Source organism: Pollachius pollachius (genome assembly GCF_949987615.1).
Source record: "Pollachius pollachius genome assembly, chromosome: 7".
Lineage (NCBI taxonomy): Eukaryota > Metazoa > Chordata > Actinopteri > Gadiformes > Gadidae > Pollachius > Pollachius pollachius.
In genome coordinates, this window is record NC_136940.1 from 22,859,870 (window position 1) to 22,885,474 (window position 25,605).

The 25,605-nt window shown below is 50.3% G+C and overlaps 1 protein-coding gene across 1 annotated transcript in view; it reads left to right on the top strand.

Moving 5' to 3' along the window:
• The window catches only part of insrb (insulin receptor b), an 80,296-nt gene extending 57,391 nt beyond the window's left edge, over positions 1–22,905 (top strand). Inside the window, exons 7-23 of the mRNA XM_079739105.1 lie at positions 226–440; positions 805–931; positions 1,302–1,552; positions 2,089–2,256; positions 2,912–3,110; positions 6,227–6,359; positions 7,051–7,204; positions 7,698–7,846; positions 9,493–9,649; positions 10,071–10,167; positions 10,298–10,365; positions 11,610–11,839; positions 12,355–12,465; positions 12,872–13,034; positions 13,593–13,722; positions 14,296–14,430; positions 15,153–22,905. Of these exons, the coding sequence (XP_079595231.1) occupies positions 226–440; positions 805–931; positions 1,302–1,552; positions 2,089–2,256; positions 2,912–3,110; positions 6,227–6,359; positions 7,051–7,204; positions 7,698–7,846; positions 9,493–9,649; positions 10,071–10,167; positions 10,298–10,365; positions 11,610–11,839; positions 12,355–12,465; positions 12,872–13,034; positions 13,593–13,722; positions 14,296–14,430; positions 15,153–15,513 (2,848 nt within the window). The 3' untranslated portion in view covers positions 15,514–22,905. The remainder of the gene's footprint in view (positions 1–225; positions 441–804; positions 932–1,301; positions 1,553–2,088; positions 2,257–2,911; positions 3,111–6,226; positions 6,360–7,050; positions 7,205–7,697; positions 7,847–9,492; positions 9,650–10,070; positions 10,168–10,297; positions 10,366–11,609; positions 11,840–12,354; positions 12,466–12,871; positions 13,035–13,592; positions 13,723–14,295; positions 14,431–15,152) is intronic.
• Positions 22,906–25,605: the final 2,700 nt, after the last annotated feature.

Consider the following 25,605-nt stretch of genomic DNA (forward strand, 5'->3'; position numbering starts at 1 on the left):
TCTCTCTATCCGTCACTTACTCTATCGCTTTGTCGTTCTCACTCTCTCTCTTTCTCTCCTTCTCTCTCTCTTTCTCTCTGTCTATCTCTCTCTCTCTCTCTGTCTCTCTCTTTCGCTCTCTCTATCTCTGTCTATCTCTCTCTCTCTCTCTCTCTCTCTCTCTCTCTCTCTCTCCTCTCTCTCTCTCTCTCTCTCTCTCTCTCTCTCTCTCGCCGCTACCCCCAGGAACTTCTCCTTCTATGCGCTGGACAACCAGAACCTGCGGCAGCTGTGGGACTGGTCCAAGCACAACCTGACCATCCTCCGCGGCCGCACTTTCTTCCACTACAACTCCAAGCTGTGCATGGCCGAGATCCGCAAGATGGAGGAGATCACCGGCACCAAAGACCGCAACCTGGAGAAGGACATCGCCCTGCGCACCAACGGGGACCAGGCCTCCTGTAAGACACGCACACGCACACGCACACGCGCACACGGACACACACACACACGCACCCACACACACAGTCCAGAGGTCGTGAGTAGAAGGGAGTTTTCCACATGGAAACACAGTGGCCTCGGTTGCGCCAAATGGTGTGAGTGAAGCGACATTTTGTTGTGTTTTGTGTTCACGACTCTGTCGACCAAAACTTTTTCGAGGCCAGAGTCTTCTCAAAACGAACGTGAACCGCAGAATACAATTGGCTGACACACACGGCCTCTCCCTGTCTGTGTCTCTCTTTCTCTCTCTCTCTCTCTGTCTCTCTTTTTCTCCGTCTTTCTGTCCCTCTCTCTGTCTGTCTCTGTGTCTCCCTCTGTGTCTAGGTGAGAACCAGGTGCTGAACTTCACACAGATGCGGACCATGTCTGATAAGATCATGGTGAGGTGGGAGCCGTTCTGGCCCAAGGACTACCGGGACCTGCTGGGCTTCATGGTGTACTACAAGGAGGCGTAAGTCCCCGACACATCCGTCCCTTATTCAGGAGACAGTCACCATAGCCCTCACTCGGTCCTGTGCTGAAATAATGGGAGATATGATGCTATGCTTTGATATACTATACTCATTTCCAATATGAGACTCATACGGTTAATCTTATCTATTACAATACTATATCATTCTATCGTATTCTATTATTTACTCTTATCTTTTATGATACTTTACCATACTATACCATGCTATACTATACTATTGTATACCATACTATCGTATAGGACAATTCCCATGTATCTGTCTCTCTCTATCTCTCTCACTCCCCATCCCTCGCTCTCACTTACCCTCCCTTATTCCCCCTCTCTTCCCTAATCCCTCTCCCTCCCCCAGGCCGTACCAGAACGTGACGGAGTTCGACGGTCACGACGCGTGCGGCTCCAACAGCTGGGTGATCGCCGACGTGGAGCCGCCGGAGCGGGCCTCGGAGAACAAGGAGCCCATGGACCCGGGGCACCTCATCCACCCGCTGAAGCCCTGGACGCAGTACGCCATCATGGTGAAGACCCAGCTGTCGGCCTCCGACGAGCACCAGGCCCACGGCGCCAAGAGCCCCATCATCTACGTGCGCACCAACGCCACCAGTGAGTGACGGGGGGGGGGCGGGATGGTCGAGAGGTTGGGTCGGGGTGGGCTCTCAGGATGGGACACCTGGAACCGTGATGCTTCGGACGTGCGTTACTGTGCGAGAAAGGGGGCGGGCCTTTCCAGCCCGACTCCGAGAGCGAGAGATCTCGGTTTCTGTAAAGTGTGTTGAGCGGTGAGATGCGGGGGAGAGATAGAGAGAGAGAGAGAGAGAGGGGCGACAAAATATACTAAGGCCGTGGTCGTTGCACCACAGCATGGACGTTTACCTCACAGATTAGACTTTAGAGATCGTGGTTAACGGGGGGGCTCAAACCTTGGTGATTGCGGCGTCTCACCTTCTTTTGAGTCGACACACCACGTCGCTGAGGCGGGGGTCCGCTGGCGAACACAAACTCAGCCGGCAGTGGTAAACTGTAAAAAAGTGTCCGTAGCAATACAGAGTCTCTCCGTTTCCAAACAGGAAGCAAGGCATTCTTTTGTAATGCATAACGTAACACGATCACGAACCGGACGCTTGCGCTCTTCCTTCCAGAGCCCTCTGTGCCGATGGACCCCATCTCCTCCTCCAACTCCTCCTCGCAGATCATCCTGAAGTGGAAGGCCCCCAGAAGCCCGAACGGCAACATCACCCACTACAAGGTCGTCTGCAGCAAGCAGGAAGAGGATGAGGACTTGTACAAGTTTGACTACTGTCTGCAAGGTGAGCGACCAGGAGCCAGCCCCCCCACGACGCGGCCTTCAGCACCCTGATGAACTCCACGCCTCGACCCTAATGCTTTATGTTCGTCAGCCTGACAAATCTCCTGTTGTTATCCTGGTACATTGATTATCCCAGCCTGCTCAATCCTATATCTTAATTAGATTTTCTTATATTCGATTAGGATAAGAAAAACAATATTAGAACATAACTGGTCCCTTGACGTATATCCTCTAAACTCTCCCTCTCTCTCTCTCTCTCTCTCTCTCTCTCTCTCCCTCGCGCTCTGTCTCTCTCTCTCTCTCTCACTCTCACTCTCACTCTCTCTCTCTCTCTCTCTCTCTCTCTCTCTCCCTCGCTCTCTGTCTCTCTCTCTCTCCCCCTCTCTCTCTCCCTGTCTCTCTCTCCCTCTGTGTCTCTGTCTCTCTCTCTCTCTCCCTCTGTTTCTCTGTCTCTCTCTCTCTCCCTGTCTCTCTCTCCCTCTGTGTCTCTGTCTCTCTCTCTCACTCTTTCCCTGTCTCTCGCTCTATGTCTCTCTCCCTCCCTCTCTCTCTCTCTCTCTCTCTCCCCCCCCCCCTCTCTCTCTCTCTCCCTCTCCCTCTCCCTCTCCCTCTCCCTCTCCCTCTGCGTCCGCCGGGGGCGGCGGTCCGCGTCTCAGGGATGAAGCTGCCGTCCCGCACCCCCACCCACCTGGGCAGCGAGGACGAGCAGAAGTGGAACCAGACGGACGAGCCGTCGCCGGGGGCCAAGTGCTGCGCCTGCCCCAAGACGGACGCCCAGCTGAAGAAGGAGCAGGAGGAGTCCGAGTACCGCAAGACCTTCGAGAACTACCTGCACAACGAGGTCTTCGAGATCCGGTAGGGCGGGGGTCCAGAGGCTCTGGGGTCGGTCGCGCCGCGTTCCGTTTGCAACGTGTTTCGGCTTCGCCGGGGCGGCATGCGGCTCAGGAGGTGGAGCGGGTTGGCTGGGGACCGGAAGGTTCCTGGTTCGATCCCCCGGGTCCCCCAGAGTGTCGAGGTGTCCCTGAGCAGGACGCTTAGCCCTGACTGCTCCCGGCGAGCCGCCCTTGCCTTGCGCGGTTGACAACGCCGCCGTTGTGTGAATGTGTGCATGTGTGCATGAATGGGTGAATGTGTGCATGTGTGCATGAATGGGTGAATGTGTGCATGAATGGGTGAATGTGCATGAATGGGTGAATGTGCATGTGTGCATAAATGGGTGAATGTGTGCATGAATGGGTGAATGTGTGCATGAATGTCCATTTACCTTTCACTTTGTTGTATGTTTTAGAGTCCGCTATGAGTGTGCTTTGAAGACATGGAGAGGATACACCAGGCGAGGTTCACTGTTTGTTTTAAAGGGACATGCTGGAACTTGCCACCGTTTATACATTTATTTATTAGTATGTCATTATAGCCTTATGGTGGATTAATTCGGCTAATAAGCGTCTGGGCTGGGAGTCATCGCTTCTCCACGCGTCGCCCCGGAAAACGGTTTCCCTGACTTTGTTCGACTGCATTGAGCCTGTTCACGGATATCAAAGAACGCTGTTGTGTCGGACACGATTCGAGAGCGAGGTGGAGGTACGGCCTGTCCTACGGGGACGCAAGGCCCAGTACTGCCTGCGGTACGAAGGCAACCGAGGAATCCCCTTCATCAACAGCTCCTCGGCATTCACGGAGCAACTCCCCACACTAACGAGGGGGTCCCCTCGCCCCCCGGTTACGAGGGGGGCAAGCGGACCCCTCGTTAGTGTTGGTTAGCTCACGGTCCCACAGGACCCCTGATCTAGGTCCGAGCCAACTGCTGTTTTTGGCGGTTGGCTCGGACGCAGCCAGCGCCGTTCTTTCCGACGCGTCCGCCGTTTTTGATTGGAGGCAGCTCCGTCTCGATTCACCTCGACTACACTCCCAACGCATTCCTCTGCATTTGACCATGCCATGAAACACACACACACACACACACACACACACACACACACACACACACACACACACACACACAAACACACCCTCTTGGCGCGGAATGGGTTTCAACACCCTGGGCGCTCCTGGCAGGTGGAGGAGACGAAGGGGACATAGCCCGGCGGCGGGATTGACAGGTCGTTAGAGGGAACACACCTACCCTAAATATGCACGTGCACACACATGTAGACACCCACACACACAGATGCGATTGCACACACACACACACACACACACACATGCAAGTTTGACAGTTGTATTAGTAGGATTCTGTGATGAATGCACCTGGATAAAATGTGGCTTGATTGAGACATGGACCGAGGGCACGCACAGAGCATGGTTCAACTAATTGCATAGACCTCTGAAGAATAGGTCCCGCCTCCGAGGCTCTTGGTTCCATGTTTAAATGTCTATGGAAAATAACACGGGGGTTTTTCAATGATCGTACGTGACAAACTCTGTACGTGGCGAAGAAGTAAAAGCTGCTCAGGTTTTGAACTGCATACTTTTCCCATCTAGATTCCACTTGGGTTTTGGATTGTCGGTGCCGTTCCAGTAGTTAACTATCATGAAGAAGCATTATGCTAACGCGGATCTGCATAGCAACGGCGATGTTTTATAGTTTGTATTCACCGACATGGCACCAGAGCCCGCCTACGGAGGAGGTGGCACCACCGCTGCTCGTCCATTCACGCGTGAAATGACAATTACATGACAATTACACAACATTACAATGCGTGCCGTTTCTAAGAAATGAACCCATGTTTAGAACAGGCTTTGTGCTTTTTTTTTTGGAGGGCGGGGGCAGGGGACATATGGATTGTACCTTCTCGTGAGTCATCCTCCCAAAGTCAACTTTAATCTACTTTTGCTTTTGGGTGCACATCTTCCAGTCAGCTTGAGTAGGTTCATCGACCTCTGAAGCAGACGCCTCCCATAATCTGTAATGGCTGAAGTGCAGCGATGGCCTTTAGAATGGACGGGGTGGGAGCCACTTGTAGCTTGGGGCCCCAGCCGGGGGCCCAGTCTGTGTGTCTGGGGCGCAGCAGCAGGAAGTGTGTTCTCTAATCAGGGGGAGAGAGGATCCCTCTATCGAGTTAGCCACCTCTCCATCTGGCCCAATCACCGTGATGCGTGTTCCACAATGGCTTTGTGCCAAATCTGACCCAGGTGTGTGTGTTGGTGTGTGTGTGTTGTGTGTGTGACTGGGAGTGTTTGTGTGTGGGTGTAGTCTGTTTATTTGCCCTATAGTCAAATGCTGTCTCTTGTCTCTGCAGTATTCCACAGGAAGAAAACAGACAAACACGCACACGCTCATACACACACACACACACACACAAACTGACACACACACACACACACACACACACACACACAACACACACAACTTCAGTCTAGGCGGGTGCAGTCATGCAACCTGCCACCCTACCATTTGGTCTCTCTCCCTATCTCTCGCATCTGAGCGGGGATTTATTCCAATGATGAAGGCCAAACCAAGGTCACCTCTTCGTTCACTAAACAAAACAAGCCGATTGTCCTCCCAGTGCACTCATTCTTACAAACGCACGCACGCACACTGACACACGCACACCAACACAAGAACGACATACATGTAGACCATACATGTAAACAGCATTCTCCCTACATGCTCGCACTCTGCACTTTATCTGCTGTTGAAATCAGGGTTGATTTACGAGCCGCTCTGGGGTTCCGGCCAATAAAATCCCTGGAAACCTTCACAGAGTCGGAGTCAGAGTCGGATGCCTTGCTCAGAGGTTACCCCTAGGCTCTGGAAACACTGAACCACCAGATAAAGAAAGATATTGAATCGAATCGTGACCCTGGAACGCAGATGCTTCCAAAGCTGGTGAAAGTTTGTCTTGTCTTTTCAGACTCGCCTTTATTCTCATGTTATAATATTGTTACGCCCGGGTCTTTCCTCCTTCTGCTACCATCCAAGCCAACGCTGACCACCTGACCTCCTCTTCCCCCCCCCCCCCCCACCTCAGGCCCTCTCGCCGGCGCCGGTCGCTGGGCGTGGGCGTGGCCAACGCCACCCAGACCCTGCCCAACTTCCTCACCACGGCGCCCAGCCCGGCGGGCGGCTTCACCACCCCCAGCCCCAAGGAGGAGGGCTCCAAGGTTCGCTTTTCAACCACCTTGACTTCATTCTCCTCTTAATGGTTAGAGGTGTTCCGGTACCGATACCAGTGTCGGTAATTCCTCCGATACTGCCTAAAATGGGGTATTGGCGAGTGCGCAAGTCTATGCGCCGATCCGATACCGTCACATGACTAACCCTAACCTGAAACCTTAATCTCGTTCCTGTCTCGCCAGACCCCTTCTGCTTTAAGAAAACAAGGGTAACTTTACGTTTACGTGATATTTCTCTATGTTACTGCAGATTCGGGGGGCAATTACCTCGACCCCTGTAGCATTAAAGTTAGCCGCTACATGGCAGAATCTGTTCCTGGCTTGTTTTGTCAGATTCACTCTCTGCCTTCCGATCAATAGCACTCAGTCCCAGGGTCCCCATGGTAACATCATACCTAAGCCTAGTTTAAAATCACCATCGTCCTGGTTGAACTTGTTTTCCCCCAGAGCTGCTAAACCCCAATAATTGTTCTCGTTCAACTTGTTTAGTCCATTTATTGATATCTCTTCACAGAATAACATTATAGCATCGCCACAACAGGGAAATGCCTACCTTAGATAACAGAATAGCGGCGCCAACCGATTTACCTCAACAAGAGCGACTCCATTCAGATCGCCGGTACCGTTCATCCGTCCAAGCGCCTGACCTGTGGCCCGTCCTTTCCCTCGGTGCCTTCAGGTGGAACTGAAGGTGTTTGCCAAGGAGTCCACGGTGATCTCCAACCTGCACCACTTCACCAGCTACAAGATTGAGATCCTGGCCTGCAACCACCTCACGGACCCCATGCGCTGCAGCATGGCCACCTACGTCAGCGCGCGCACCATGCCAGAGGGTACCTCCTGTCACTTCTGTCACACATCTAGTCTCCGCCCCTAGTGCTTTGTACTCGGTATCGTCCAAGCCAAATGCCAGAACAAGTTGTACGTCCTGGCACTTAATGTACGCTCTTATTGTATGTTGTACGTCCTGGCACTTAATGTACGCACTTATGTGTGTTGTGCATCCCACTTAAAAAGAGCGGTTAGCATTGTGTAGCATCTTATCCTAGCTTTCTTTGTTGTGTACGGGGAATGGGTTAACCTAGCAATTGTTAGTGCTTGGCACTTGTTTCTATGAACCTCCTCGCTGTCCCGACTGCGATGTATTGTTTCTCTTTCCTCTGACAAATGTACTTATTGTCAGTCGCGTTAGACTAAAGCGTCTGCTAAATGTAAATGTAATGCGTTTGAGGCGTGACGGCACGGTGGTGTTGCAACACATCTCCCGGCATCGTAGCGTAGTCATCCTAACCCCCCGTCGCCCTCCTCACCTACCTTCCCTCTCAGAAAAAGCAGACGACATCCCGGGGCGCGTGACCCACGACATGATCCCTGACGAGCCCAACTCGGTGTTCATCCGCTGGCTGGAGCCCCGCGCGCCCAACGGCCTCATCGTCCTCTACGAGCTCTTCTACCGGAAGGTCGGGGACCAGGAGGTCAGTGCAGCCGGGGCCGGCCGGAGGGGGAGGGTGTAGGGATGGGGACGGGGAACCAGGAAGGGGAGGGTGTAGGGGCTGGGGCAGCCGGAAGGGGAGGGTGTAGGGGTGGGGGACGGGGAACCAGGAAGGGGAGGGTGTAGGGGCTGGGGCAGCCGGAAGGGGAGGGTGTAGGGATGGGGACGGGGAACCAGGAAGGGGAGGGTGTAGGGGCTGGGGCAGCCGGAAGGGGAGGGTGTAGGGGTGGGGGACGGGGAACCAGGAAGGGGAGGGTGTAGGGGCTGGGGACGGGGAACCAGGAAGGGGAGGGTCTAGGGATGGGAACGGGGAACCAGGAAGGGGAGGGTGTAGGGATGGGGACGGGGAACCAGGAAGGGGAGGGTGTAGGGGCTGGGGACGGGGAACCAGGAAGGGGAGGGTGTAGGGGCTGGGGCAGCCGGAAGGGAAGGGTGTAGGGGTGGGGGACGGGGAACCAGGAAGGGGAGGGTGTAGGGGTGGGGGACGGGGAACCAGGAAGGGGAGGGTGTAGGGATGGGGACGGGGAACCAGGAAGGGGAGGGTGTAGGGATGGGGACGGGGAACCAGGAAGGGGAGGGTGTAGGGGCTGGGGACGGGGAACCAGGAAGGGGAGGGTGTAGGGGCTGGGGCAGCCGGAAGGGAAGGGTGTAGGGGTGGGGGACGGGGAACCAGGAAGGGAAGGGTGTAGGGGTGGGGGACGGGGAACCAGGAAGGGGAGGGTGTAGGGGTGGGGGACGGGGAACCAGGAAGGGGAGGGTGTAGGGATGGGGACGGGGAACCAGGAAGGGGAGGGTGTAGGGATGGGGACGGGGAACCAGGAAGGGGAGGGTGTAGGGATGGGGACGGGGAACCAGGAAGGGGAGGCCTGGGGTGGGGGTGGGGACAGGTGCTGCAGAGGGAGAAGCTCTGAAGCGAAGTTCTGGCCTGTCTCTCTTAAGGAGAACAACAGAAGAGATAATATGACATCCCCCCCCCCCCTTGTGTGTACGCGTGTGTGCGAGTGCGTGAGTAGTGCACGCATGGATGAGTTCAGATTTGTTTGCGTTCCAGAATGCAAGCGTTTTCTAATCCTTAATACTGTATGTGTGTGTGTGTGTGTGTGTGTGTGTGTGACACTGTTGTTTACTTGTTGTTGAATGTGTGGATTTATCCCTCATTGATATTCATGGCTGCACCGCCTGGCCCCAGGAACCAGCAGCAGCAGCAGCAGCTCTGTTACCATAGTAACGGAGGCAGGAAGGAAGAGTAGAGTGCATGGGCAGGGATGGGCTCAGATGACACCTCCAGTGCTCTGCAGCAACACTGACACAACACTGGGACTGTTCCCCCCCCCCCCCCCCCATCCCAGGAGATGGTCCCGCATCTCATGAAGACCACTCGATTAGTGACTGGTGTCTGGGGCTTTGGCAATACCGGTTGATTCTGGCCAAACTTTAAGTTGCTAGTTCAGCAGCGGTTGTGTTGACATTAAGCAAACAAAGCCCAACTCTGCACGGGTCGTAACTTGTTCGTTTTCTGTACCGTTTTTATGCGTATACTCGTAGAGGCTAAAAATGTAAAGAAATCCAACACCCATTCTCTGCTCCCTGACTGCCTGCCCCGGTCTAACTCGTGTGCTGTGTTTGCAGTTCCACACGGCCTGCGTGTCCCGACCCGCCTACATAAGCAAAGGGGGCACCAAGCTGAGACTGGTGCATCCTGGGAACTACAGCGTGAGCGTGCGGGCCAGGTCGCTGGCGGGGAACGGCTCCTTCACCGAGGATGCCTTCTTCTTCATGCCCGACAGTAAGGCCCCGGGCTAAATATCCTCTCTCTCCACGCCAGCACGACAGCTACGATCCGCTTATGACATCATTAGCAGCTTTTAATGAAGATGCGGTGGCTCCTTGACAGCCCAGCCAACATCGGAGGCTGCCGAGGTTTCCGGCGAGGTGTTTGATGTGGGACACTTAAAGACACCGTTTCTGTCGTGGGAGATTTTGATCCTGACGAGATTGTATTAAACACGATTCGTTCCAGGGTCGTATCTCTTGCGTTTGTGAAAAGCATGCTTGACTAACATAATTCTGATTCTGATTAATAATGGTTATTATATATTATATATATTATTTATTTTTTTTGGTTTATTTACTGATGTATTTGGCTATTTTCCTCAAGCACTCCACTCTGTGTCACCATTGACCAACGGCGTGCGTGTGTGTTGCAGAGGACAGCGGCCTGCTGAAGATCATCATTGGTCCGGTCATCTGCTTCATCCTGCTGCTCTGTGTCGGCGGGGGAGTCTTTGTGATCTTCAAGAAGAAGTAAGTCGCAAGAACGCCGTTTGTTCGCTTTCATTCCTTCCTCATCAAATAGGTTCTTGAGGTAAGAAAAAAGCGATGCCATCATCATGCAGGAGAAAAGTTCCCCTTACCTTTCATATTGTTCCTCCAGACAAACGGATGGCCCCACGGGTCCTCTGATCGCCTCCTCCAACCCCGAGTACATCAGCGCCAACGATGGTAAGCCCTGTTCTGTACTGTTAATGTACTTTGCACTAGTGGTGGGAATCAGAGGGTGCCTCACAATACAATACAATACGATACATGGCCCACCATACCAATAGTATCGCGATGCAGCAATTCTGCGATAATCAATATATTGTGAGACAATAATATAACGATTCATCACGATATATTTCTAACGATGAATACAAAATAACTGTGAAAATGTGAAGTCTTTATTCATGGTCTAAACTGAGTTATTCAGTTACTCGTCATTTGCTAGTTAACTTCAAGATTCCCTCGTTTGTGTGTTGAGCGCCCCCTTAAGGAGCAATGCGGTAGTGATAGCTGGGAGCAGGGAAATCTGTTCAGAGCACCTTATTTTATTAATTAAATATCGATATTTGGGGTGATATTTCCTGTCTAACTCTTCATGAATGAAGAATTAAAATGCAAAAGAAAAATCTCAAAACAAATCATAAAAAATAAATAAAAATGTATATCGATGTTTGGCACCAGTGTATTGATTCTCGTATCGCACGAAGAAGGGCGACTATATGTCGCCGTATTAATATTTTTTCCCATCCCTACTATGCACTATTTATGTGCTTTATATTATATATGTACTCTATAATGTACTTGTAATCGCCTTCCAACGAGTTTTTCATTCAATGTCTTTAAAATGTGATGCTGTCTATGTGGAGAACTGGGGCCTGCGTAGATATAGTATTGAAGGGTACTTTATCATGACTGAACCTCGCCCTGGTATTCATGAGGAGGGGAGGGACTCTGAGCTGGCAGGGAGGCTGTCTCTTGGGGCTTGGAGGGAAGACAGGGTTCAATAGTGAATAATCTTTACACTGTTTGTGTGTGTGTGTGTGTGTGTGTGTGTGTGTGTGTGTGTGTGTGTGTGTGTGTGTGTGTGTGTGCGTGTGTCTCTATCTTTGTGTGTGTGTGTGTGTGTGTGTGTGCGTGTGTGTGTGTGTATCTATCTGTGTGTGTGTGTCCGTGTGCGCGTGTGTGTGTCTGCTTGTGTGTGCATGTCTATGTGCGTGTGTGTCTGCTTATGCGTTTGTGTGTGTGTGTGTATGTGTCTGCGTGTATGTCTACATGTGCGTGTTTGTCTGGATGTGTGTGTGTGTGTCTACATGTGGGTGTATGTCTGCATGTGCGCGTGTGTGTGTGTGTGTGTGTGTGTCTGCGTGTATGTCTTTCTGTGTGTGTGTGTGTGTGTGTGTGTGTGTGTGTGTGTGTGTGTGCAGTGTACGTGCCTGACGAGTGGGAGGTGCCTCGGGACAAGATCGTGGTGATGCGCGAGCTGGGCCAGGGCTCGTTCGGCATGGTGTACGAGGGCCTGGCCAAGGACATCATCAAGGGCGAGCCCAACACGCGCGTGGCCGTCAAGACGGTCAACGAGTCGGCCAGCCTGCGGGAGCGCATCGAGTTCCTGAACGAGGCGTCCGTCATGAAGGCCTTCATCTGTCACCACGTGGTACGCTCTCCCCGTCTCCCCCACCGTCCCCTTCGTCAGTGTGTGGCTCAGGAGGTAGAGAGGGTCGGCTGGTAGCCGAGAGGTTGCTGGTTCGATCCCTGCCTCCTCCTGTGGCGAGGTGTTCCCTGAGCAAAAGCCGACGCCTCATAATGTAAAGCGCTTGGAGTGGCCACTGGGTGTTGCAGCCATTGTTGGATGTGACCGGCTGTTCGGTAAAACGACTCCCTATGAGCTCATGGTTTGCTGTTCTTGAGGAGGCAGAATTCTGTTGACATTCAATACGGGCAATCATTTTTAAACTCCACAAGTCTGCAATGTCTGTTGTTCATTTGCATCAATAACGCATCATAATTCCGCAATATAGAACTACATTTATTAAGAACTGAAGGCTAATCCCAGTAACAAATATTTGCTTATAATATAATTCTAGCCTGCTCAACTGTGTGTGTGTGTGTGTGTGTGTGTGTGTGTGTGTGTGTGTGTGTGTGTGTGTGTGTGTGTGTGTGTGTGTGTAGGTGCGTCTGCTGGGCGTGGTCTCCAAAGGCCAGCCCACCCTGGTTGTGATGGAGCTCATGACCCACGGCGACCTGAAGAGCTACCTGCGCTGCCTCCGGCCCGACTCTGAGGTACAGTCCCCGTCGGCCAATAGCATCGCCTGGCTCATATTATTGCCAAACATAAAAGGGAGCGTTTCAACTCGTGACCTTGAGACACCATTTCCCTGAGCATCTCTCTCGGTTTCTCTCTCTCTCTCTCTGTCTGTCTGTCTGTCTGTCTGTCTGTCTGTCTGTCTGTCTGTCTGTCTGTCTGTCTGTCTGTCTCTCACTGTCTCTCTCTCTGTCTGTCTGTCTGTCTCTGTCTCTGTCTCTCTCTGTCTCTCTCTCTGTCTCTCTCTTTCTCTCTCTGTCTCTCTCTCTGTCTCTCTCTCTCTCTCTCTCTTCTCTCTCTCTCTCTCTCTCTCTCTCTCTCTCTCTCTCTCTCTCTCGCTCTCTCTCGCTCTTTGCCTGGGCTTTTCTTTTTCCGTCTCCACAGTATAACCCGACGGGCCGGCCGCCGCCCACCCTGAAGCTGATGATCCAGATGGCCGGGGAGATCGCCGACGGCATGGCCTACCTCAACGCCAAGAAGTTCGTCCACCGTGACCTGGCCGCCAGGAACTGCATGGTGGCCGAGGACTTCACCGTCAAGATCGGAGGTCTCGCCCACGCTTCCTCCTCCTCCTCCTCCTCCTCTTCCTCCTCCTCCTCTCCTTTTGCCTTTTCCTCACTAACAACTGTGAACCATTTTGAAACTGTATTGAAAAACAGTGCATTGCATCGTGTAGCGTCTTATTTGTTGTATATACGGGGAATGGGTTAACCTAGCGATCGTTAGTGCTTGGCACTTGGTTCTATGAACATCCTTACTGTATCAACAGCGATATGTTGTTGTTTCTCTTTCTTCTGACAAATGCTTATTGTCGGTGGCTTTGGATTAAAGAGTCTGCTAAATGCCCTAAATATAAAAGTAAATGTATTGCTGTATGCGTTCGATAATATGGGCTTCTTAATTTGTTCTTTTTAGGTTTAAAGTAAAGTTTTGGGGTATTTTTTTTCGGGGAAGTGAAGCCACGTTCGTACAAAGCCGTCGAGTCCGATGTTTATTCCGTATATTCGATATCAAATGCTTCACATGTTAGATACGAAAGCTACGTCCGGAGAGTGTGTCAGTTTTCATCCTCTTTCCATCTCCCCCCTCCCCCCACCACCGGCAGACTTCGGGATGACCCGAGACATCTACGAGACGGACTACTACCGCAAGGGGGGCAAGGGCCTTCTGCCGGTGCGCTGGATGGCCCCCGAGTCGCTGAAGGACGGGGTCTTCACCGCCCACTCGGACTGCTGGTACGACACCCTGCCGCTCTGACCTCCTTAAAGCCAATGGGTTTTCTAGATCGTCTGAGCTGTTCTTCAAGAGCGTAGGCAAAATGTAAAAGTGCACCACACATGCTAAAATTAGCTGTGTACCCTCAATGCTTTTATTCGGTTAAGGAGGGGCTTTTTGTGCACACTAGGCGGCGAACATGTGTCTCATATTTTCTCTCTCGAATTTGAATGGATGGGAGCGTCTATACTGGGATTCGTTCCTTGTGTCGGGTCACCTTCCGTGGAGTATTGACAAAGCCTACTGATCGAGCAGAGCATGATTCTTCAGAAAATGCGGTGTGTGAAATGAAACCACTACTTCTTCGCCCACCCCACTGCTTGTGTGTGTGTGTGTGTGTCTGCGTGTGTCCGTGTTCGTTTGTGCATGTGTGTTTGTCTGGGTGTGTATGTGTACGTTTGTGCATGTGTGTCTGTGCGTGTGTGTGTGTGTCTGCGCGTGTGCGTATTGTGTGTGTTTGTCTGTGCACCTGCGTGTGTGTGTGTGTGTGTGTGTGTGTGTGTGTGTGTGTGTGTGTGCGCGCGTGTGTGCAGGTCGTTTGGGGTGGTGCTGTGGGAGATCACCACGCTGGCAGAGCAGCCCTACCAGGGCCTCTCCAACGAGCAAGTGCTGAAGTTCGTTATGGACGGGGGCTACCTGGACCGGCCGGACAACTGCCCCGAGAGGATGTGAGTAGAAACACACACCCCGGGGGGGGTAGAAGGACCTCGGGACGCACCCGGCGCTGAACTACTCCCTTTCATCCTCCTCCTCCTCCTCCTCCTCCTCCTTCTCTCTCGGGACCGAGCCCTGTTGCTATGGAGACACACTGACCAGGCCAGACCTGGTCAGTGTGTGTCGTTGCAATGATTCTGTGTGGCGACGCGTGCAGGAAGACGCTCATTTCCCCCCTCTTAGATATCACTCGCCACAAGCACCGACAAAGTCTGTCTTACAGATGTTCCGTTACAATTTCTTCCTTCCTGACACCGATTCAGATTCCTGAACTTGAGTATCGGCCGATACCGAGTATATACCGATAAAGCGTCTAGCCTTGGAACTGCTTATAGCACTTATTAAAGCCTTATGATGACGGCAATGTGTAGTCCGTTGACTGTAGCGTAATACATTTGTATTCTGCCGCGTTTACCGTTCCGATTTTCCACCTCTGACCATTTACGAGCGCGGCATAACGCCGCACGTGTTTGTGATGTTCTCTGCCTGTGAAGTAAATGATCTAGTCACGTGATGGTATCGAATCGGCACATAGACTCACATCACTCACCGATACCCGAAGTCTAGGCGGCGAATTTTCCGACACCGGTATCGGCATCGAAACAACTCTAGTCGGCCTCCACGAACCCTCCTCTCCTCCCCTCCCCCCCCCCCCCCCCCCCCCAACTCCCTGCAGGCACAACCTGATGCAGATGTGCTGGCAGTACAACCCCAAGATGCGGCCCGTGTTCCAGGAGATCATCGAGATGCTGCGCGAGGACCTGCACCCGTCCTTCCAAGAGCTCTCCTTCTTCTACAGCGAGGAGAACAAGCACCCCGAGGCCGAGGACTTTGACCTGGACCTGGACAACATGGAGAGCATTCCCTTGGACCCTTCCTCCTACTCCCAGCGCGGGGGGGAGGAGAGCCTGGGCCGGGAGGGCGGCCCCTCAGGGACCCCGCGGGGCCCTTACGATGAACACGTGCCCTACACGCACATGAACGGCGGCAAGAAGAACGGTCGGATCCTGTCGTTGCCCCGCTCCAGCCCGTCCTAACGGTCACCGCTTTCTCCCCCACCCCCCACCCCCCTGACCCCCAGCGTGTTATTCCTCTCTGAACTAGATCCAAACTGCCTCCTTCATCTCCACCTCCACCACCACCACCACCACCACCACCCACGCTCCTCCATACCTCCATTCCCTTCCGGTCCGTTGCCTTCATCCTCTCCGTTTCCCCTCCTCGTGGAAGCCCCCTTCACTCCCACGATCAGAACCAGGACAACCCAAACCCCAAACCCTTCTCAGGACTCCCCCCCTCTCCCCCCCCCCTCCCCCCCCCCCCCCGCTGCTCTACCCCTCCCCCGCCCCACGCCGCCAACCTCAGGCCGGCAAGGGGGGGTGACACGGTGTCAATGCAACACTGTTTTCATATTTAACGCCTTGGTTCATCTTGGGAGGGGGTCAGTCACGTGGAGGACCTCCCTCACCATATCGCCTCGTCTGGCGACGCCCTAGTCGGGCTGTTGCCAGACCAAGCCTCAAAGACTCGATATTAGAACAAAATGTCTGTCTGTAGAATATCTTTTGTTCCTCATTTTATTAATTTTTTTCTTTTTCTTTAAAAATTTTTTTTTTTGTTCTGCAGAATTCCAAACAAGTACAGGTTCGTCTGTGTTTTGGTGAATTGTTTTTAATTTATTTGCGTTTTTTTGGTTCTTTTTTCATCTTCTCTCCTCCTTTTCCGTGCTCGGTCTCTCTCTCTCTCTCTCTGTCTCTCTCTCTGTCTCTCTCTCTCTCTCTGTGTGTCTCCACTCTCTCTGTGTGTTTCTCTGTCCCGGCGATATGGCTGAAGGATATTTAAACAGTTCAGGATTGGACAGAAGAGCTCCTCTGACTGACCAATAGCTGCTGCTTTGATACATTTTAGTGGGTTTAGAAATATATAATATATATATAGTATATACGGAATATTGGTATTTATGTATCAATATTTTATATATAATATATGGAATATTGATGTTTTGTATATAGTTCATATTTGTAATACTTTTCATCAGAAGTTTTGCTGATAAGATGTTTTTAGATTATTTTTTTTGTCTGAATCTTTCTCTTTCTGTGGGCTATTATATTATTTTTTGTTATTTTTCTTACACAGCCTTGCCCCAGTACAGAGTACACACTACCCACCCATCTGTGTTCCGTGTCTTAGCTCTCCCGACCAGGATGGCCCTAGATTATTATCCAATCAGTGCATTTTTATGAAAAGAGAAACTGAAACCGTGGTTTCATCCAAGAGCTATTGTAAATTGGGAGGCCACACACACACACACACACACACACTCACACATGGACACACACATATGTTATGAACCAAAAGAAGCTTTAAAAACAGGGGAATGAGGTCTTAGTAGGTCAGAGTGCACAAGGCGTGCGTGGTCCTTTGTATCGGGCCGTCTGTTGGCTCCGGCTCACAGCGGTTCTGGACTGGTTGTTGTTGTCGTTGCTTTTTCGGTGGCATTCAAGTGTGAGTGTGGGAATCACTGTCGGTGTTGCCGGAATGGGCAGGAAATCTGGCCCAATCTGGCAACACTGACCACCGTGTCGGTGAGACGTCTGAATCGCCGCCGATGTCTGGCGTTGTTTGGAGAGGTGCTCCTTGAGGGGGACTGTAGCCTTTCCATGTTTTCTTCCACCTGGTTCTTCTGACAGTGCCCTGAGAGCTCCGTAGAGGACCGTCTTTTCACCGCAGACCGACGCCATTGTGGAACCATTTCACAAAAATGTCCCGCTCTTAACTCCCGTTGCCTTTGTCTTCAACCGCCAGCTCCGGCCTCTCTGCTCCTCTCCTCGCACCCTCCGAAGATTCCCGTTGGCTGTCGGCCCTCCGGGTGGAATTTTGCCATGTTCTCCGGTTGACAGTTGGACACGAAGACGGAAAAACCTCTGATTGCGCTCGAAGGCTGCAGCAGGACGTGGAGGGGGAATGCGGTGTTTCGGGTGCGCGCGCGTGTGTGTGTGTGTGCGATTGCTAATCCTATTATTTTCTTTCCTATCACATGTGGTGTGGCTGGTGGTCAGGGACAGGGTGTTCAGCACCGACCTCGCTCAGGTGGGATATTCCAGCTCTCGGCTAGAGTCGCTGGCTGCCCCTCCGGGTGCCCTGACACACACACACACACACACACACACACACACACACGAGCGCGCGCAAACATCACGGCTTGATTCTTTCCGTGTGTAGTCGTTCCATGCGTTGGTTTCACCCCCGCACCCCCACTCAACCACGTCCAAACCTTCATTCCTCTTAGTCATCCAAATAGTACTGTTCACTCTTCCGCCCCCTCAGAGTGCAAACACAGGACCAGAGTTGGGTTGGGTTTGAACGGACGGGATCAGTCTGCGTTGCCGGGTACGGGGTCTGTGTGAGTACGGCTCCCCTCCCCTCAGCCTACAGCGTTATAACCAGTGCCTTCTCCCGAACCCAGGGCCACAGAGAGCCAGGGAGACATACACCCCACACCGCTCCCATCACACCAACACTTGACACACAGGCCTCCGTGCTCAGCGGGAGAGGGGGGGGGGGGGGGGGGGGAGTCCGGGATTATTATTACTCAGCAGACGGGGAGATAATGGAGGAGGAGAAGGGGGTGGCAGCTGGTGAAAGACTGTTCATTGTGTGAGTGTAGCTTCACTATGAAAGACCTTTTTATCAGGGTAGCGGCAGTCAGCGATTTGTCAGCGTTGCGGTAAAGACTGCTGTGTCGCCCCGCTGCTGTAGTGACAACACTGTGGACGGGGGGACACACACTCAGACGCTCTTATTGTGAAGGTTTACACCACGGTTTCTCGTGCTATTCACTCTGAAGAGCTGTCCCCTTTTCAGGTTTCCTCTTCTGCTACGAGTCAGTGGGAGCCCTGTGTAGAGGGGGGGGGGGCGGCCTTGGGATGTCTCACGAGGTCTCCCCCAAAAGTAAAATGGTTGACCGCTCAGCTTGACCTTTGACCTTTCTTTGTGACGTTGTGACCGTGTACGCGCGCGCATATGCAATTTTTAATTCAGAGGGTGCCCACGTTTCTTTTTCGTCGTTGCAAATGCTAGATATCTTTATTTATTTCATAGCGAAGAGTAGTACATGAGAAGTATGAATTTCAAGCCAACAATCAAACCGGTGTAGATATTGAGTCATTCTAAATTCTAGTTTGGTTAGTGTATAAAAGGAGGATAGTGTTCGATTGAAATGTGCTGGTTAGTGAGTAGAATTCAGAGACGTAGTAGTGGTAGAAGTAGTGGTATTGTTTTTGTGTTATGGCCAGAGTCTACCTCAGAGCGTTAAGGAGGAATCGGTGCAGAGAGCATAAATAATCCCCCTTAAGAAATATATTTTATTTTTGAACCTGATCGATTCAACATTAAAATACAACACCAAATCTCCCTGATCCTCCCCTTCCTCCATTCAACACCCACGGCCAAACTCCCTTCCCCTGATTCTTCTTACTCTTCATCAAGAGCTTACCTAGTCCTGGCAGAGAAGTGGATACTACAACGGTGTATGTGTGCTTGTGTATGTGTGTGTACGTGTGTGTACACGCCTGCTCGCGCGTGTGCTCGCGTGCAACACCGTGAATCTTGGACCCTCTTCTTCCTCCTCAATATCGACATCCTCGTGGTCCAAAGAGCTTTTCGGAAGAAGAAAACGATGCGGTTTCGAGCACAACCCTCCGTGAGCCGGAGGTCTGTCCCCCTGCGTAGATTAAGAGCTTATTCGATGCCGTTGCTCAGACGGGAGTGCAGTGATGTGACAGGTGACCTGTCCTCTCAGAGCAGCACATCTTCCAAACAGCTTCTTCCCCTGCCCTGGGGCGCCGGAGACGCTATGAAACGTTGAGCTTGGCTGCCGCCCCGTTTCTGTTTTTGTGTGTGTGACGTATCGGCCCATGGAGCTGATTCCTGCCCACACGCGTCTTCTTGATTGTACGTATCGAGCTGTTGTTGTTGTTGTTGTCGCTTCTTTCGGGAGACAGCGGTGGCGGCGGAGGTTGGAGTTGACGTCCGTCGGGATTAGGAATGAAAACCAAATTCTGTGTTCTTGTGATGCATAGCTGGGGTTAGCTGTGTCTAGTCGCGGGAGGGAGGATGCACGGCTCGTCCAGAGACGCTGTTGAGCTCGCTGTTGGTGCGCCGCCATCGAGACACAAACGTCTTCCCGGTCTCGTGGCTCCAACAGAGCTCTCGGCTGATGTCCTGGCAAGGAACGTCTCTCTCTCTCTCTCTCTCTCAAACTCTCTCTCCCTCTCTGTCGTTGGCTCTGCCCCTCAGTTGCGGTTCCTTAGGCCTTCTTCTGTGTTTCTTTGTTTATGGTTGTTTGTCCACATTTTTCTACTGTGAATATCAAGAGATGAGCTTATATATTTTGAATGTTTTTCTTGTTATTCTTGGGCTAAGCAGTACATGGACATCTCTTTAAGGGCCAGTCAAATGTTTAAAGTAGGACCTCTCCCACCACACACGCACACGCACATAAAAACACACACACACCTTCACCCCCACTCACCTTGGCAGGGGACTCGGGACAATCCTGCGTGCCATAAGAAGTTAGGAACAGACGTGAACTCTAGATTGTAACCTTGGTCTCAGGGAAGGCAGCCTGATGCTTTGCGGTTGGAGGAAGAAGTGCTACCTACCTTTCCATCCACACAGACTGAAGCCCTCGCTCTCAGCACCTAAACAGACACAAACAAAGATGTGAGAACCAAGAAAGCCAACACACTTTATCTATTCTTCCCCATCGCAAAATAATTCAAAGAATCAGCAGTACTTCCTGGGATCCTTCGGGTTTGATGTGGTTTGGGCTGCCCTCTAGTGGCTGGGTGGGAGTCTCGCAGGACAGGAGTAGCAACGCAAACGGGGGCCTCTTACCCATAGTGCCTTGCTCAGACTGACCACCGTCCCGGGCGGTCCCCATGTAGTCCGCGAAACCGTCACTCACTGGCACGTCTCTGCTACACACTGAAGATAATCACCCTTCGTCCACAAACACAGATTAAGATACATGCACACGCTGGTGTACCGCTGGTCTGTGGTCCTTGGATGGGCCCCTTCTGTCGTCGTAGATAGAAGTAGACAATCAGGCGTCTTGGCTGGGTTATACTGTTAATTGGGATATATTCATATGATTTGTATGGTTTAGCTCACTGTCTCTGCTCTGCTTGTGCCGAGTGGCTTTGTGCATGAAAAACTAAACCAATTTGGAGCTCATTTTTTTCGATCTATTTTTTGACAGCGACGCCCCAAAGCACATGTGAAAATGTATGATTACTTACAACTAAGGGAGTGCATGGACGCTTCGGACACGCAGTTCCATTTGAAACGCGTTTCTTTGTCCATTCTTTGTTTTTGTTTATTTAAAAGAAAGAAAAAGCCAATCTCCTGATTGATAAGCTCGAACTGTAAATAGAAGCAGCAGATCTATTTTCCCCGTTGAATAATGAAAGCACTTGGTTTAGGGAAATTTAGGCTCGTTTTGTTGAACTCTGCCCCCAGTAGACAGAGGACGCTACGTCATGCAGTGCAGGGTGAGAACAAAGCGTTGTACGTATCTATATGTTTTTAAAGAAAAAGTATTACATTTTAGAGATGTTGGTTTCTTTTTTCTTTTCTTTTTTTGCCAAAATAGGGTGGGCAAATTCAATTACTTTTTCTGACCGTAAACTTTTACTACTCTTGTACATTACGAATTTAACATTGTTATCAATGTGTATATAACTTTTTTCTAAATAAAATTTAAAAATACTTTTTTTCTACTCACCCCCCCCCCCCCCCCCCCTTCTACCGAACTCTGTATTTCTGACTGTCAAAGGATTTATTTTCTCCAGATTTCTTTTTTTTTTTCTCTCATAATTTATTTTGGTTTTCGTTTTTTGTTTTCTATGTGAACAACTGGACAAGACCACTGCACGTTTCTTAAGAGAGAATACGGTGAGGAGAGTTCTGAAAAAGCTAATGAGATGAATTGGCTTGGACCGTATGTATCCCTGTCTAAACCCAGCGGTGGGCTGATTGAACAGTGCTGCCCAATCCCTTTTGTGATGGCGCGAATGAAGATGTATAAAAAAAACTTTCCGCTACTTTTGTACCGTGTAACTAATGATGTCCATCTGTCGATTCTATGTATGTATTTTTATTTTTTTTGCTGTTGGATTGTTGACGAATGAAACACACACACACACACACACACACACACAACACACAACTCGCACACACAGACACGCACACACCACTGTTTAAAAAGATATCAATCCAAATATTGAACATACCCATATGGTTAAAGACGCAGAGATGTCTGAATGTGTTGTTGATTTTGGATATAGAAATTATTGTGTGTCAATCAAATTCTAAAAGCAAATGGCGTTTACTGACATGTACCAGTATTGACAAGTCAACTTAGGGGTCGTAGAGAAAGTGTGATTTAGGGGGAGGGGATGGGTGGACTCCTTTGGCTCAAGAAGACGGCATCACCATGGTGATGTTGGACTTCTTCTAGATGTGGCCCGCCATGGTTTCATGGAGAGCCATTTGGATAGTGAAGGAACCGAATCAAAATGGTTCCTCTAGCAACACCCTTTCTCTAGTCCAGTGGTCTACTCCAGTTTGCCTAGCAACCTGTTTTAGTGTCCGTCCCTTCGCATGTATGCTGTTGGTTTATTTTGTTTTTGGTTCAGATCTTTCATATCAGTGGAGTTGTGTCTGTGCAATGTGTACTTTTGTTGAGCTCTATACAATGGCTTGCTTCTGTGTTACCTGCTCACTGCATCTCTCTCTCTCTCTCTCTCTCTCCCTCTCCCTCTCTCCCTCTCTCTCTCCCTCTCTCCCTCCCTCTCTCCCTCTCTCTCTCTCTCTCCCTCTCTCCCCACAGAATGCTGCGTGTAGTCTTTTTTTCTTTTCGGCAGTATACCTCTTTTTAGTAAGCGTAATGACATTTAATGTTATTGAGTATTCTGATGTATTGAGTGGGATATGTTTTACATGTGTACTGTTCTAGGAACCCCAACAGGCCTGTGTATGTATGTGCAGTTTGTCCAAAGGCCCCGGCTTCCCTGACCCCAGACCCAGCCCCACATCCATCACACTGGATCCAAATGTGCCATTATCTTTATGCATTGCAAATCTCGCCATTCACACACACCCACACACACACACACATCAAACAGACGGACATGTCTAAATATACACACACACACTTTTGTTACATCAACCACAACACATTAACAGAAATACGTATTGTACAGGATCAAACATGTGCCATGACTAAATAAAACGCTTGACAATTTATTTTTTCTATGTTTTCAAAAGGAGAGCCAAGCGGTGTGACATGTATAGAAAAACGTTGGAATGGTATGAAAATAAAAAATCTTGCTGTGTGTAAATTATTCAACAATTAACTGTTTATATTAAAATTATGAATAAAATTATTGCAGAATATTCGTCTTTGTAAGAAATCTGTCATTGTTTATTCGTGTCAAAGAACAAAACACCAATTCGGTTTGGATGGAAGGCATTTATTCAATGACTAAACATGAATTAAAGCAGTAAAAACGTTGCCTGGAGAGAACAGATAGGAAACACGAATTATCTCCTTCAATGGGCAAACACACTGCATTGTTCTGTATGACAGATTTGTCTGAGGCGTGTGTATCATAGTGGTGTGTTTCTTATAAATGACTCAGTGAGAGCTCCACTCTTGCAACAGCGGAGTTAGTGGCTTGCCAAACGACTTCCTCATCTGTGTTAACGACTTCACCCATCACCCGTGGATTATGTCAGACGGGGGGAGGGGCACAAATACATCAACACAGAAACGTAGGAATGAGTTTAACATTGGGGGGGACACATATCGGAAACCTGACAGATCCGGTATCATTTTTAGGTGGGACAAATGCGCCTGTCTCCGATATTGGAGGGGACACGTCCCCTCCGTCCCCCCCGGTTCCTACGCCCTTGCATCAACAAAAAGATTGTTCTTTAACGTGTGCTGTGTTGTCACTTCTCTCTCGACATCAAGATGTCTGTGCTTTGGTCTTCTGCATGCCCACAGTTATTTTGTGACCTTGATCATAAGTGTTGGCACTTTTGTTCCATACAGTCCATGCATGTAGTGTGTGCTTTAATGTCCGGCCTTCTACATATTGTCCTCCATCTACAACTGTACTTCACTACTTGTTATGAGTAGACTCTCACGCACATATAGCATATAGCATTCCTTGTTATAATGGAAGGTTACACACACACACACACACGCACACACACACGCACACACACACACACACACACACACACACACACACACACAAACAGAGTTAATCACATTTAAACACATTCTAAACAAGCCTCACTTGCGAATCACCATAACTGAAAATAAAACGGCCTCCATACAAAAGGGCTCCCCTCCTGATTTTATCTGCGCGCACACACAGACTTCTCGATGTCCGTCGTAACAGTTGTCGTCAATTTACCGAAGAAACTTTGGGACTTTTTATTACATGGATGTCGTGTGAAGTGCTTGGCACGAGCTTTTTTCGTGGAAAAGGTCCCAGCTCTACACCACAACACCGCCCGGCCTGCCGGCGGGTCCCATGAGCAGACACGGGTGGCTCTCTCGTCCGACGCGCTGAGCTGTGAGAAGGAACGCATGACAATCAACGGGTAACTTGTTGTCAGAGGCACTGAAAAACAAATGAGGAAGCTTTGTGCACGTCATCTGAGAGGCTAAACTGAGTATGAGAGAGCGAGGGAGAAACACAGAGAGAGAGCACGCCCAACACACACACACACACACACACACACGCACACGCACAGACTTGTGTTATATACTCGTGCTCATCAGTGTGAGGTGACATTGTGTGGGAACTGTATTGTGGGATTTATGCTGGCGTATTCTGATCCGAAAGTTGAGGTAAGTAGCCCACAGTGTTTTCTATTGAATTTAGAGACATCATGCTTTAATTCTCTGTTCATAGTGGGATTTCTTAAATAAATCTATAAATCTAAACTGGACAGTTAACACTTCTACTGTTAACACGTGGTGTTAATGCATTAAGAATGAAATGGCCAAATGGTAAAATTGAAGGTGCACAACCTAAATGTAAAATTTGTTAAAATGTGAATTTAAATAATGTGTTTTGTATGGACTGGCATTTCCGCTGTTCAAATAGCTTCTTGTGTGTGTGGGTCCCCTTGAGGAGCTGTCATTGTGAGAGACAACTGTGCAAAGGAACAGGAACTATGGTGGCCAAGTCTGACAATCTCACTTCTTATTGTTAGACCTTTTGACTGGTTTATCTTCATTATTTTCATCCATTAAAGCAATTTCCCTTTTCTCTATGTGTTAACTATTTATTGACAGATTTGAATTGCTTAAACCTAATGGTTATCCTTTAAGTTCTTCAAATTCATACTTAGATGTGAACCTCTAATACGGAGGAAAAAGTGTAGGAGACTCTCTCTCTATCTCTCTCTCTCTCTCTCTCTCTCTCTCTCTCTCTCTCTCTCTCCCGCTAAACTCACTCTCCCGCTAAACTCGAGTAACAGTTTATAAGTCCATCTAAAAAACATTTATATTGCTTTGGTCTAACTCGTGTGTCCTGAACCACAGCTAATATACTAATACAATAAAACAACACAGAACTTCCTACCAAAAGTATCTTATTACCGCACTGGTGGAGTCGTGCTCACATCCACCTGCCTTCATTTCGTGCATTGATGCGTGCAGCACATGCTACGTCTCTGACCAGGGGTTTCCTCTGTCACCTTGACTCCTGCTCTCTTCTGACCTGCTGACCGTGACCCCTGCCCTCCTCTGACCTGCTGGTTCCCACAACATTGGGGACTTCCATCTCTCTCCTCGCAAATTGGTTCTCTCTCTCTCTCTCTCTCTCTCTCTCTCTCTCTCTCTCTCTCTCTCTCTCTCCCTCCTCCCCTTCCCCCTCTGGGTTCTGCGTTCTGCTCTCCATGCGGCTGCTTCGGCTCCACTGCGTGTGTGTTAGTTCCGTGAGTGAGTGATTGTATGTGTGAGTGTGTGTGTGTGTGTGTGTGTGTGTGTGTGTGTGTGTGTGTGTGTGTGTGTGTGTGTGCGTGCGTGCGAGCGAGGGGGA